This window comes from Fukomys damarensis, unplaced genomic scaffold (genome assembly GCF_012274545.1).
Source record: "Fukomys damarensis isolate Sample0158 unplaced genomic scaffold, DMR_v1.0_HiC HiC_scaffold_2, whole genome shotgun sequence".
Lineage (NCBI taxonomy): Eukaryota > Metazoa > Chordata > Mammalia > Rodentia > Bathyergidae > Fukomys > Fukomys damarensis.
In genome coordinates, this window is record NW_022900914.1 from 24,541,336 (window position 1) to 24,555,809 (window position 14,474).

The following is a 14,474-nucleotide window of genomic DNA, read 5'->3' on the forward strand; positions in this document are numbered from 1 at the left end:
GGCGGGGCCGACCCGCGTCCCCTCCCCAGGAGGTGCCGGGCGCTGTGGGGAGAGAGCGCTCCAAACGCGGACGTCTCCCGGCTCTCCCCCCTCCCTGCTTTCCGTTAGGAACCCGGCGAGGAAATACCTGCGCTCGCTGAGGATCACTGGCGCCGGGGCGCAGCGCCACAAGGTGTAAGGAGCGACGGGGTGGGGAGAGAGGGGACCCAGGAGTCCCCGAGGCTCGAGTGCCCGCCGTCGGCTCTGCATTCCTGCCCGCGGGGCAGACGGAGTGACCCGGCCCCTGCTCCTCGCCCTGACCATGGTAGTGTTCAATGGCCTTCTTAAGATCAAAATCTGCGAGGCCGTGAGCTTGAAGCCCACAGCCTGGTCGCTGCGCCATGCGGTGGGACCTCGGCCGCAGACTTTCCTTCTCGACCCCTACATCGCTCTCAACGTGGACGACTCTCGCATCGGCCAAACGGCCACCAAACAGAAGACCAACAGCCCGGCCTGGCACGACGAGTTCGTCACCGATGTGTGCAACGGGCGCAAGATCGAGCTGGCTGTCTTTCACGATGCCCCCATCGGCTACGATGACTTCGTGGCCAACTGCACCATCCAGTTCGAGGAGCTGCTGCAGAACGGGAGCCGCCACTTCGAAGACTGGGTGAGTTCGGCTCCTCCCGGTCCCGGTCCGGGCAGCTGGCCCTGGGGCCCCGGGGAAAGACTCGCCGTGCACCGCTTCAGCGTTGGGCATGGATCGTCGCGACTAGGGTGTGTGTGGGTGCGCGTGTGTCTGCCCGTCTGTCTGTATAATCAATTTCTCTGGAGAGGAACGTTTCACGTGGTAGGTGGGGAGAAGTAGGCTTTGGGGTGAGGAAGCTGGAAGGAGGGTACGGCCCTTTGCCCTCTCTGTGCTCTTTTGACAGCGGGTGCTGCAGGGGCTCACAAGCTGGTGGAGCCTCTGGCTGCTGGTGCTGAAGGCTGGCAGGCGACCTGGCGCCTTCCGAAGGCGCGTGGTGGGCTGGCTGTGAGTGACTCAGTGTGAGGCCCTCCGTCCTTGGAGAGGCACGTGGAGTTCAGATTGAAGGGTCCTTGCTCCTGTTGGCTTTGTCCTGTGTCGTCGCTGAGTTGCTTTATTTTTCTCCCGGGCAGAAAGCTTGCCTGTTTCCATTCATCTGCAAGGTAGTTAGCCCATCTTCTGACAGAAAATGTGTTCTTCCCCAGTGGGTCCCATCTAAAGTTTCAGAAACGTCAGTCCATCTCGTTTTGCCCAATTCATTGCCCGTTCACCCAGAACTGTTGTATTTTTACAGTGGTTCCACTTACAGGTATTGGGGAGTCAGTGCTTTGAATCTTAAAGTTACATTGTCTTCCTGTTTTGATTGTCAGGATGATGTGGGGTGAAATACAGTTTCTGAGATTGAGTTAACTAGTAATTGATTACATTGTTAACTGTCAGAGCTGTGGAATTAGGCCTTGTCAACATACTATTAAACAAGTACATTCAACCTTGGCACTTGGACAAGTAGAGAGAAGCAAGCTTTTTTTTTCTTTTATCTCTCCTTGAATGGAAGGTGTTAAATTAGGAAATGAATCTCTGTATTTTCAGGTTTGTTACGTGCTTCTCTCAGAACCAGTGAATAAGCTCAAGATTCTTCCATCGGCACAGGAGCAGAGATATCTGCATCTCACAAAGAGATGTAGAGGAATTGCTTTCTACTGAAAACTAGATAATTTCATGAATATACTAGGAGTCAGAGGTTGCATCTGAACCCCCTTGGCATATCACCTTATGTATTTTTGAAGTACATGGAGTTTTAGGGGGAAAATAATAGTTTTTTTTTTTTTTTTATGCTCCTGCCTGTGATGTAGCTTGCCTGAAACCATGGTTACGGGGCTAAGGGGAAGCTCCAATAAACTACACCAATATAACCCTAGGAGACTTGTGGTTTCCACTTTGGAAAGAAGGCCAACCTTTGTGATGTCCCAAAGAAGTCAGTGCCATCCCACCACCTATCACTGATGTCCCCCTCCTCCGAGTTCCGGCTCATTCCCCATTTCCTTTCTGCATAGGGCCTTTGCTTCTTTGACTTCTGTAAGCAGTGCATGTAGGCTAGGGGGAGTGGGAATGACTAGTTTCAGAACCAGCCGTCAGCGCTGAGAACCTGTGATTTCAAAGTTGTTTTTGTTTTTGAACAGGAAGGGGAAGAGAAAACTTGCCTATGGTGACAAGGAGATGGGGTGTTCCTCATGGTATACAGACAGGACAGCAGTGGCAGAGAGCAGGGAGATGGACACAGCAGGGCTGTGCTTAACCACAGGTGTCAGTTGGAGGGAGTGTGTTGGAGTGGCTCTGGTGACACTAAGTTGGGGTTCAGCCCAAATTCTGGATGCATCAGGCCACCACCCCCTCCCATTAGCACTTCTAGCAGAGCATGCAAATGGGGCTGTCTTGCTTGGGTATCATTCTGTAAGGTTTTCAAGTTCATGATGCATTTGGCCCCAGACTGGATCTTCTGGTGCACAGGCCAGTGTCACAACAAGGACATTAAGTCTCAGAGAAACTAAATGGATACCCAAGATCATATGGCCAGGGAAGCTGGGTTGGAAGTTGGGCTCTCACCTCCAGTTGCCTGTTGCTTGCCTAGCAAGGAATAGCCCATCTGGCCTCCCAGGCTGTTTGTTCTCCTTGCAGATCCATGTGCTGTGTCCCTGACATTTTCATTGTGTGTAGTAACTGAAAGTGCTTTCAAAATCATCATCTCTTTTGCCGTATAGCAAGTGTGAATTAGTTATGCTGGGTATTGGACAGATTAAAAAAACTTGAAATGGAGAAAGCTCGAAGTCATAAGATGAATCAAGTGGCGGACCTTGTTCTGATGGCTCATCTTGGGGTGTTTTCACTAGAGGCTGCTGTAGTTACTCTCTCTCCTCCAGCCTGAACCTGGGGATGTATTGGCAAAGGTGACTGGCCTTGGAGACAGACACAATTGCAAATGGGTTGACTCAGGCCACCTTTCCCGTTCCCATGGCCCAGGGTGCACCCACACAGTCGCATCTTTTGGTAGAATTTCCTGGGCTCAGGCCCATGTGTGAGATGCACCCTTTCTTGGGTGTGACTGGAAGTCTGGCCTGAAGGACGTGTGGGGAGCATCTCATTCAGCCACACTTTGAGTTAATGTGTGTTCATCAAGGGCCTGATTGGGACTCAGATTCCACTAGGGAAGCTTAGCACTGCAGCTAATGTAGATGTAAATAGGCCACAGGTTATATCAGAGGGCTTTCATTTCACTAGGGAAAGGATGCTAAATGGATATATTACCGACACTTAAGTAGCAGTTAGGTTCCAAATAAGTGGTACTGTAAGTAGGTTAAAGAGTTAAGAAAAAGGCAGTGGGCTAGGAGAGCGGAGAGAATCAGGGAGGTCCTAGAATGAGGCATGAACTGGACATAAAAAGGTGGGAAACATTTAAAGAAATATCTACCAGAGGAGACTGTGTGGCTTGCAGGTGCCACTGAAGCAAAAACAGAGGATGCCTATGATCAGAATTGGAAAAATGACAAGCAGGCCTGGGACTGAGGGCACCTGCTAGAGAGACCTGGACAGGACAAGGTTTCCCAAATCTAAGGCTTTTATCTGAGTACTGCCTGTCACATTACTTAATGTTTAAAAAAATCGATTCATTTATTTTCCACTTGGTCTTCTCTTAAGCCCTACCATTCATCATAAAATCAAGGTTTGGATCTTGCAATTATAATTTTTCTTTGTTCACATTAAAATAAATATGACTCTAAAATAAAAAGAAGCTAAATTCATCCCAGGTTCCTCTTACCATCCTTAGTGATGTGGGGCCACACTTTAAAACACTAGAATGGAGTAGGACAAAGTTTGGAAAACTGAGGTGGACTTGAACATGTTTAAAAACCAGGCTGAGGCAATTATTCTTTAGATAATGAGAAAATACTTCAGGTGTGATGACAAATGGCGTTGCTTTAGGGAGAGCTTATTATAAGGAGAAGGAAAGATTTTGCTTGTGCTTGAGGCAGAATCCATTATGGCTCTGGCTAGTTTTTCTCTGAGAATTTGAAATAATTCTAGAGGCAATTACTTTAGATAATGAGAAAATACTTCAGGTGTGATGACAAATGGCGTTGCTTTAGGGAGAGCTTATTATAAGGAGAAGGAAAGATTTTGCTTGTGCTTGAGGCAGAATCCATTATGGCTCTGGCTAGTTTTTCTCTGAGAATTTGAAATAATTCTATTCAGATTTCCGTGCTGAGGATCACTAAGAATCAGTGCGGGGGAGGGTGTTAAAAGTAGAGATCCTCAGCCAGGTGTGGTGGCATGTTTTAATTCTTAAAACAAGGTTTACATAGATAACTGTAAACTAGTACTGTTTTGGGATTCATGTCAGAGAGGCTGAAAGAATGCTGGCGGGGGTGGCATTCATATGGGGAACCAGGGAGAGGGTTTGGAGCTGACTGGCCTCTTCACACTCTGGATTTTGCTCTGTTCTTGCTCAATGATCTATATACTAAGCCCAGTTCTCCTTTGTTTTACTGTTCATCCCTGAAGGCATCTTTGGTTTGTGGCACCCCCTGTATTCTGTGGAAGAGGTGTTTGTTTATCTTTTTGGTACTGGGGATTGAATGCGAGGCCTTCACACTGAGCTCCATCTCCAGCCCTTTTCAGTTTCTATCGATTTGTTTATTTGTTTTTGAGGCAGAGTCTCACTAAGTCCCTGAGTTCCCCAGGCTGGTTGCAAACTTAGTGCTGGCATTACAGGCATGTGGCACCACGCCTGTGCTTGTGATGTAGTGGAACTGACCCAAAGTTGTCCCTAGGGAGGTGGGTCCCCAGAATAGTGAAGGCCTAGCACTGGAATCAGAGTACTTGGGTTTGAATGCCACCTCTGCCACCTGCCACGGTTGTCACCCTTAGGGAGCCACTTAACCTTTCTGAATTTCCTCTGTAGAATGTGAGTGATGCGCTACATGCCTATAACTGGTGTGAGAGCATGGAGCCAGTCCTGGCCCTGAGTAACTGCTCAGGGAATGTTTATATCTGTCATTATTATATCCCTAAACCTGGCAGGGGGACTGTCCTGAGAGGGGGCTCTTTCCCCAGCTGATTATTATACAGGCTCCAGACAAGTCAGATTTTCATTGACCTCAGAATATTTCCCGTGAGTGTGGCAGCTTTATTGGCAGGGCACAGAATACTAGACACGGTTCTGTTTCAGGTTTGCCAAGTAGCCTGTCAGGAAGGCTTCTCTAAGTTTCCTGTGCCTCTGCCTGCTGACGTCAGTGAGGTAGGCCTCTACTCAAGTGAGATAGGCTGCCTAGCTTTGGCACACCAGAGTCACTTGGAGAAATTCTTACACCACTATTCCCTGGCCCTGCTCCTAATTTGTGATTCTGAGGGTCCAAGGTGGAGCCCCGGCTCAAGGGCTGTGGTTACACAGGCCTCCTGCAGAGACTCTTCCTGAGCCTCCCTCTACAGCCATTGCTCGAGGGCATATCTCTGTCTTCCCAGAGGACCTCTAAAGACTCTAGCCTCATTTAAACCGGTGGAAGGTTCTGCACCGAGGAGGGTGTGGAAAGGCTGGGAATGGTCTCTCTCTTCAACGCTTTAGTGGGCACCTACTCCTTAAATTTGTCTCCCAGCAGCTGAGATTCCAGGGGCTACTATCTTTTCTCTATTCTTATAATACTTACCATCTAATTCCCTTGCCCCCCCTTGGTACATATTGTTACCAACCACCTTGATGGTTAGGTTTGGTCCACTGCTATCATAAGGGCTCCTGGTACTGTGGCCCTAGAGTTAAGTGCCCGAAATAGACTCAGGCCTCATGGGCAGTTAAGCCTTGTCTGGGTGTCCTCTTTCTTCTCTTGTTATCTTTGACACCAAGCTAAGTTAGTGAATATTTGAGGCCCTCGGTTTCCTAGCTCCTTGGTGAACCCCTGTCCCTGGGACCGGTGTGTTCTAATTATAGAATTACTTACTGGTGGTGGGACTGAGGCCCTTTAAATCTGTTTATCTGCAAAATGGGAATATTGCTGCTTAGGGTTGTTGTAACAAATAAGAAATCTATGTAGAGCTCTTAGGTAAATCTATGTAAAGGTCTGGCTGTAATACATTTCAGCAACTTTATTAATACTTGAAGGGTTATATGTACAGTATATATTCGGAGATTTAGAATCTTAAACTGAATATATGGTGCAGTGAAAGGTATTTTTCTCCTTTATTTATGAATGTATTCATATGAAAAGTCTTACACGGTTCTATTCGTCAGTTTTTCCATTCCTGGAAAAAAAAAATGCCCGGCACATACAACTAAAAGGAGAAAAGGTTTATTTTGGCTCATGGTCTCAGAGGTTTCAGTTCATGGTCAGCTTCTCCAAGGTAGAAATGGCAATAGCAGGTCAAGGAAGTGAATCCCATGGAAGGCAGGAAACAGAGGGAAAGGGCTGGGGAGAGTCCACTCTTCCAGGTCACACCTCCAGTGACCCAGCTTCTCCAACCAGGCCCCACCTGTTAACGGCACACAGCTGTAAGTTCATCAGTGCATTGATCCACTAGTGATTTTAGCACCCCATGATCCAGTCACCTTCCAAAAGCCCTATCATTGAGCATATGAGCTTTTTGTGGATATTTTACTTTATTTTTATTTACTTTTATACTGGAGATTGAACCCAAGTCCTTTACAAAGAAATCCCCAGCCCATTTCTAATTTTAAACAATTTTTTAAAAAATTGAGACATGCTTGTTTTGGTGGCATGTGCCTGCAATCTCAGCACTCAGGAAGCTGAAGTAAGATCACTGTGAGTTCAAGACCAGCCTGAACTACATAGTGAGACCCTGTCTCAAAAAAAAAAAAGAAAAAAGAAAGGAACAACAACAAAAAACTAAAGCTAAAAGTTTGAGTTAGGATTCGCCAAGTTGCTAAATAGTACAGGCTAGGCTCAAACTTGGAGTCTTTCTGTCTCAGCCTCCCAGAGTGCTAGGATTATAAGCATGTACCCACATACCTGCTTTGGGAGATACTTAAATCTAAATCATAACAATAGACTAAAAATAAATTTAATTTACTTGCACTTAATAACCTCTGACCCAGGGTTTTACTATGTAGTCAGGAGTGGCTTAAAATTGGCCTCAAAATTGCAATCTCCTTACCCCAACCTCCCAAGTGCAAGGGATGAAAGATGTGTACTACCACATCCAGCAGCAAATTGCCTGTTTGATAATAATTGAATTACTTGAAATGAGATTGTTTGGAAGATCTTGGCGTTTTAGCTTTTATGGATAAAAATTATTTACTGAAGCCTGTAAGTAATTGGATATAGGAATATGTAGGAAATGGTGTTTTTGGTTTCACTGTAGTAATTTTATCTAGTGTGTCATGGTCTTAAATACATTTTTAATGCTGTTAGCTTTAAATTCTTAATTCTAGCCCATAGCCACCATTGAACTCTAGAGCTCATATATGGGTCTCCCTTTTCATCATCACTGTTTAATTGTAACAAGGGCATCTGCAACTCAATGTCAATATCATATCCCTAATTAAGCTTATCTTTCCTAGACCCAGAAATGGCAACTCCATCCTTGTAGTCCCCCAGGCAGCCCTGAGGAGTCAGTGTTGATGCCCGTCACTTTCACTCACCTTCCTCCAATCTTTTAGCAACATCTTCTGTGTTTGCCTTGGGAACAGATTCCAAATGCAATCAGATTTTCCATACTTGTGCTGATACCACTGTGGCTACTGTCCATTCACACCTGGTTATCTCAGCAGCCTCCTAATTGCTTCCATCTTGTCCAGCTTTCTGAGAAAATTCCTCAGGGGAAAGACTCCCAAGCCCTTACCATAACCTACAGGACCAACCCGGTCAGGTCTCCTGGTCTGACAGATCCCTGCCTCTCACCTGCTGCTTTTCCTGGCTGGCCTCAGGACCCCACTTACCCATCTCCTCCCCTCCCTTCTGCCCCAACCTTTAGGCTTTTCTAGCTCATCTTTCTAAGAATGTTGCTTTCCTTGATAGCCTCATAGCTTCAGGCTTTATTCAAACATTACCTTTTCAGTAAGGCCTTTTCGGCAATCCTGTCTACAACTACCCTCCTCCTGTCCTCCTGGGAATTTCATATGCTCCTTTCCAAGGAAAGGTGCCCCACTTTATCTCTTATCTCTGTCTTATACTACAGATAATTCTTATGAATCTTTATTGTCTGTCTTTTAACATGAGAATATAAGTTCTATAAATCGCTGCTATATTCTTGGCCTCTAAAACAGTGCTTAGCTTATTGTTGAATGAATGAATGAATTTAATTAAACAAATGTGCATTCTCCCAGCACCTACAGTGACCAGGCACCGTGGCAGATATTAGGGGCTTTGGACAATAAAGTTGGGTATGGCATGGTTCCTGCCTCAGAGGGGCCTGAGAGCAGGACACTGGTGAGCAGAGCAGCTTGGTGAGCAGGCGAATGAAATCCTTCAACAAACCTGGATTGAAAGAATTGAGCAAGAGAGGAGGAAGAAAAGAATATTGTACTTTGTGAAAGTCCACGAGATAAAGACATTCTTAGAGAGAATGCACTATTGTTTCCACGTGGCAGTCTGTATCAAGTGGAAGAATCTCTATTAAGTTTGGAGTTTCTAAAAGTAGAAACTGTGTACCTACTGGGTGCCCAGGGCCTGTGCAAGGTGCACTGATGGGGACAGAAACAGCAGGCCAACTTGTCCTCTTTTGCAGAGTTATATTGTCATCAGGGTATATTGTCATCGTACAAAACCTTTTTTTGTATGACAAGAAATGAAATTTTGTACGCCAGCACCTGAACTCACAGAGCTTATGGAAGCATGGCCAGTGAGTTCATTTAGGCTAAGAGAACTCCAGAGCAGGCCTGCGGTATTTTACATAAATAAAAGCTACACTTGGCAAAACATACTTCTCTCCAAGTTCCTCTGGGTGTATATGGGCTTGTTAAGTAATTACAATCTATTATAATGCTAATCAGTGCAGCTGCACCTGTTTGAAATTTAGTTTTCTGGCAAAAACCGTGTGAAGTGGCCAAAAGTCTGTGCTGGGGAAAGCGAGAGGCCAGGCAATACTGTCATTCATTGTAACTCACTAACATCTAAGCAAAATCAAAGCTCCAGAGGGAATATGATTGAACTCTCTAATATTGTGCCTGGGAGGAAGTAGAAAATAAGCCTGTGATCAGCTCCAGGTGCTGAAATGAGGATGTCCACCTTCCCACTCTCCTCCCTGTCCTGCCCCTCACCCTGAAATCTCCGAGAGGTGGCTTAGTGAAAAGTCACCTTTCTATGCCAGTGAGGAGTGCATTGACTGAGCTCCTGAACCCAAGAGATAGATGAGACTAGAAAAGTAACAAATTCGAGAAGAGGTTGGAAAAGTCATGGTAGGTGAGTCTAAAATTAATTATTGAGGAAGAAAATAGGCTTTGACTTTGCCTAAGACCTTCCTGTATGGATTTGTAGCATCTCATAGTGCAGGGGTGTTTGCCCTGGGTAGATGGAAGTCTCCTGTGAGCTGGAACTCATTCCTTTTTGCTCCAAGCTCTCCAGTCTGACAGTGAGCTTCTCAGGAAGTCCCTGAAACCCACTTAAGTGCAGGCTGGTTGAATAAAAGCCTGCCTCTCCAGGTCTGTCTTGCAAAAACTCAAATCAGCAATAGTCTTTCATCTAACTTAGCTTGAGCTCTTAGAAGTTTATTGTCTGGTACAGAAGGAAGATGGTGGCCTCACCAAAGATTCTAAGCAATGGTCAGAGTGGTGAATTCACCCATTGTCTGGCTATCCTTTCACCCACTCAGCAGATATGTAGCGAATACCTTCTATGCCAGGCACCATGTCATGTAGGGGGCCACAGTCTTGTGGGAGACACAACATTAATCAAGGAATAACGTAAACAGGCTGGTATATAAAGTTAGAACTAAGAGCTCATTGCAATTTCTTTCAAAGCCTGGAGATTCCTGAAACTGGCTGCTTCAATGTTGGGTTGGCTGAAACTTTTTCCTTTCCTTGGGAATTTTATTTTATTTTTTAAATTTTTTTTGCTAATTGAGTTTATTTTGGTACATTTTAGGTATACAGTACAGTTACATTCCTTACTGGGATCTTGTACCTTTACATGACAGGTCTTGGTTCTCATTTTCCTGCGAATTTTATATTTTATAGCTGAAACTTTTTCCTTTCCTTGGGAATTTTATTTTATTTTTTAAATTTTTTTTGCTAATTGAGTTTATTTTGGTACATTTTAGGTATACAGTACAGTTACATTCCTTACTGGGATCTTGTACCTTTACATGACAGGTCTTGGTTCTCATTTTCCTGCGAATTTTATTGAATGGGAGAATTGAGTGGTTTCTATCAGTCAGTGGTGTCCAGTCTCACAATGCACATCTGTAAAGTTAAGGAGTTAGCGTAGTCCAGATGTCGTTAGGCCCCTGTTAACGATTCGGATTAAGCTCTGCACCTCACATTTTGGGCCTTGACTATGCTCAGTTTAACATTTGATGCTAATTTGTCTCTCTTGTTTTCCCTGAAGCTGTCTTGTCTTCCCTGCAAAACTGCCAGCTTCTGGTTTTCTCCCTGCTCCTTGTCCTTCTGTGTTGTTGTAGTCGAAGCCACAAAGCTATTTTTGATAGCTTGCTTCTTTACCTAGTGTTCAAGGCCCACAAGAAGTAAGTTTATTTTAAAAATAGAATCCTCTTTCTGTGTCATTGAGCCATCACGAAGAGTCAAAAGACAAGCAAGCAAGTAAGCAAGCAGGGAGGGTTTCTCAGATGCAAGATTTCTGAGTCTTGTCTCCCTGCCTTTTGCTCTGATGGTTATCTCAGCATTTGAGGTAGCAGAGGGAACCGGCAGTCAGTCATCCAGCATGGAGCAGATAATCCACCAGCGTTTGCCACTGTCTTTCAAGGGGCAGGGGCCCTGTGACATTCTCAGGTCTCTGAGATCAACCTGGGTAAGAAGTGTTAGAGTCAGGTGCCCATTAGTGTATTGGAGACTTCATCCCAGTCCACGGCACAGGGAATCACACACGTCTAGGTAGCCGGCCACTGCCCAGATGCATTTCATCATGGAACATTCTTGTTTGTGAAACATCAAGAGTGAGTGTTTTGTGGACGTATTTTGAAAAAAGCAAAACCAGTATAATTAAATAAAAGAATAAATGATCTTTCCTTAAGTGGGTCACTTGGGAGATCTAGATTAACACCCTTTTATGAAACTGAATTTGAAGAACTGTGGGAATTGAGAGGAGATGGATTAATTTGGGTTCTGCTATTTAGCAGGGTCTTTTTGGGAAGAGTTTTGAGCCAGGCTTTGAAGAAATGCAATCTGAAAAAGGGAGCCCCTCTAAATCAGAAGAAGAATATAAAAAATATTGTGTGTGTGTGTGTGTGTGTGTGTGTGTGGTGTGTTTCGAGACAGGGTTTTACAATGTAGTTCAGGCTTCCCTTGAACTCACTGTCTAGCCCAGGCTGTCCTCCAATTTGTGGTGATCCTTCTGCCCCAGTCTCCCCAGGGCTGACCTCATAATGCAAGATGATAGAAACCAGTTGTCTAGCCAGGGGTGATGGTACACACCTGAAATCCCAGCACTTTTTAGGCCAAGGCAGGAGGATCACTGCGAGTTTGAGACCAGCTTAGGCTGTATAGCGAGGTACTGTAAAAAAACCAAACCAAACCAAACCAGACCAAAACACAACATAAAAGCCCACATAATAACTTTATTACAACAATAACAACAACAAACCCACCCCCCAAAAGCTATGCATAGATATTTAGCCATTGATCTAGCCATCCATCTAGTAAGCCTACCACCTAGCCAACAAATATATGTTCAACAAATATATATATTGACTTTCTGTGCTTGAGAAGCTTTTCTTGGAGCAAAGTTATGAATAAAATCACTCATACTAAAATCTTAGTTATTAAGAAATCTAACCTCAGGGCTGACCTCAAACTTGTATGCTGCATTCCCAGTGAATTTTCTTTTTTCTTGTCTTTTCTTTCCTTTTTTTGTGGGGGGAGACAGGTTGTTGCTATGTAGTACAAGCTGGCCTTGAACTGACTATGTAGCTCAGGCTGGCCTCAGACTTGAAGCAATCCTCCTGTCTCAGCCTTCCCTGTGCTTGGATTACAGGTGTGCACCACCATATCCAATGTGAACTTTGCTTTCTTTCTTGATAGGCCTAATAGGGATGTAGTACATCCTTTATGTAATGAAGGGTGGTTTGTCCAAGTTTATGAATCTGAGAAGAGTAGTGTTGGCTTTGGATTTCATTAGTCTTGGTTTTGAATTCTAGTTTTGCAAGTTTTGACTGCATACTATTGGGCAGTTATAGAGTTATTATAATATTAGAAAAAATGTGAAGGGCCTGCCTTATAGGAAGTTCTCAAAAAATGGTAAATAGAGCCAGATACAGTAACACACACCTCCCAGAATTCTTGAGAGGCTGAAGCAAGAAGATCACAAGTTGAAACCCAGCCTGTACAACTTAGTGACTTAGCAAGATCTTGTCTCAAAATAAAAACTAAAAAAGGATAGGGATGCAGCTCAGGGCAAAGGTCCTAGGTTCAATTCCTGGTACCATAATAAAACAAAACAAAAACACTAAATTTTGTAGTCATTACCCATGATTAATATTTGTTCCTATATTCAGATAAAATTGTGCTTTGATCTGAAGGTTTGATAGTTATAACCAACCGAAGAATTGCCAACAAAGCTTTTCTAGTCTCCTCTACACGGTCTCAGAAACGAGCTGGCCTGGGGTTTGAGTTTGCTGACTTCCAGGTATTGCTGAAGTAGACTTGCACATTGGCCCCTGTTAGGTAGCCCAGGGTGGGAGGTGAGGGCCAATGGATTACCTGCCCCAGGGCTTGCCTAGTCCAGGGCTGGCCTTCCCTAGTGCATTTCTTCCCTTGCAAACTTGTGGGTCTGGTGAAGTAACTGAGGTTTGAGGCATCTTTACAGCCCATTTTGCTGTGGTCCATGTGTGTGTCCCATTTTTTTGGCCAGAGCATCGACTTCCTTGTCCTACTGTGTGTCTCTTGCATAAGCCCAACTTTTAGTGCCGTGCATAGCTGTTGTTCTGTAGTCCTGGCCCAAACATGGACAGTGCATGGTAATGAACAAGACTTTGCTTTCGACAGTGTCAGAATTGCTAAGGGCGTGGAGAGCTGAAGAATAGCCCAGCTTTTGAAAAGATTAGTGTAGTCTCCTAAGGAGCCATGCATTACTTGTTAATTGTCTGTTAAGCCTCTTGATCTTTAAGCTCAGATTTCATTTTAGGTGATACATATTTAAGGAACAAAAATAAACATAGCAAATAGCTCTTCTGACTTCCAGTGAGGATCAGTTTTCAGAAACTGCTTTTGCTTCTCCTCTTCGGCTAAGTTAAGTCTTTTCTGCCTTCAAAATCTTCACAGTTCACCCAGGGACAGGTGGCCTGGCCCTTCTGTTCTGTAGCACTGTGACTGAGAAGATTTCACCTAACCTCCCCAAACTTGTGTTTCCTAATTTATGAAAAGGGTTAATGACAGTCGTCCTTCTTGGCCTGCAGAGTTGCTGTGAGGAGGGAGATAAATGTAGATGAAAGTGCTTGAACACTAACCATCATCTCTGGACCCTGTTGATGACACCCTGAGATGTCACAGAGGTCCCAAACCATTTTTTTTTTTTTTTTGAGACAAGGTCTCCTTATGTAGTGCAAGCTGGCCTTGAACTCACTATGTGGCGAAGGTTGTTCTTGAACTTCTGAAGATCCTTCTGCCCCAGCCTCATGAGTGCTGACATTACAGGCTTGTGCCACCACGGCCATATCTTGAAGTAGATTTTAAAAATAAAAACAACAGCAAAACTGTGGCTTTGTTGGTAGCGTAGCTCCTTTGATTATGCCTTTGCCGCTCTCCGACAGCTCTCTTGTTTCTCTTCCAGGTGCCCCGGGCCCAGAGTTGCCTGATAAAATACAGGATAGCCAGGCGTGGTGGCACACGCCTGTAATCCCAGCACTGGAGAGGATGAGGCAGGAGGATTGCTGTGAGTTCAAGACCAGCCTGGGCTACATAGTGAGTTCCAAGTCAGTCTCAACTACATAGTGAGACCCTGTCTCAAAAAAGCAAAAAAAACAAAAAAAACAAAAAACCAACAGGATACCCAGTTAAACTGAATTTTTGATAACGAGTGAACACTTTTCCTTCTCTCTCTCCCTGCCTTCCTTCCTATCTTTTTCTTCTCCTCCTCCTCTTCTTTTCAAGAAAAAAAAAGCTATTAATGCTTTGATTATTATGTAGGATATACTTCTACTAAAAAGGTATTTATCTGAAATTCAGATTTAACTGAGAGGCCTCTATTTTTATTTTCTAAATCTGCTGACCTGGGCCTCTCTCTTTTCCCTACTTCCCTGACAGTGAAACTCAATCAGGAATGGATCTGCTGTACCTTGTCCTTCTGAGAGCCTCTTG

The 14,474-nt window shown here is 44.6% G+C and overlaps 1 protein-coding gene across 2 annotated transcripts in view; it reads left to right on the top strand.

The window, feature by feature from the left end:
- Positions 1 to 6: 6 nt before the first annotated feature.
- Positions 7 to 14,474, top strand: part of Prkce (protein kinase C epsilon) — a 514,303-nt gene continuing 499,835 nt past the window's right edge. For both annotated transcript variants that reach the window (XM_010615763.3, XM_033763891.1), the window contains exon 1: positions 7 to 649. In XM_010615763.3, coding sequence (XP_010614065.1) covers positions 302 to 649 — 348 coding nt within the window. In that variant the 5' untranslated portion in view covers positions 7 to 301. The remainder of the gene's footprint in view (positions 650 to 14,474) is intronic.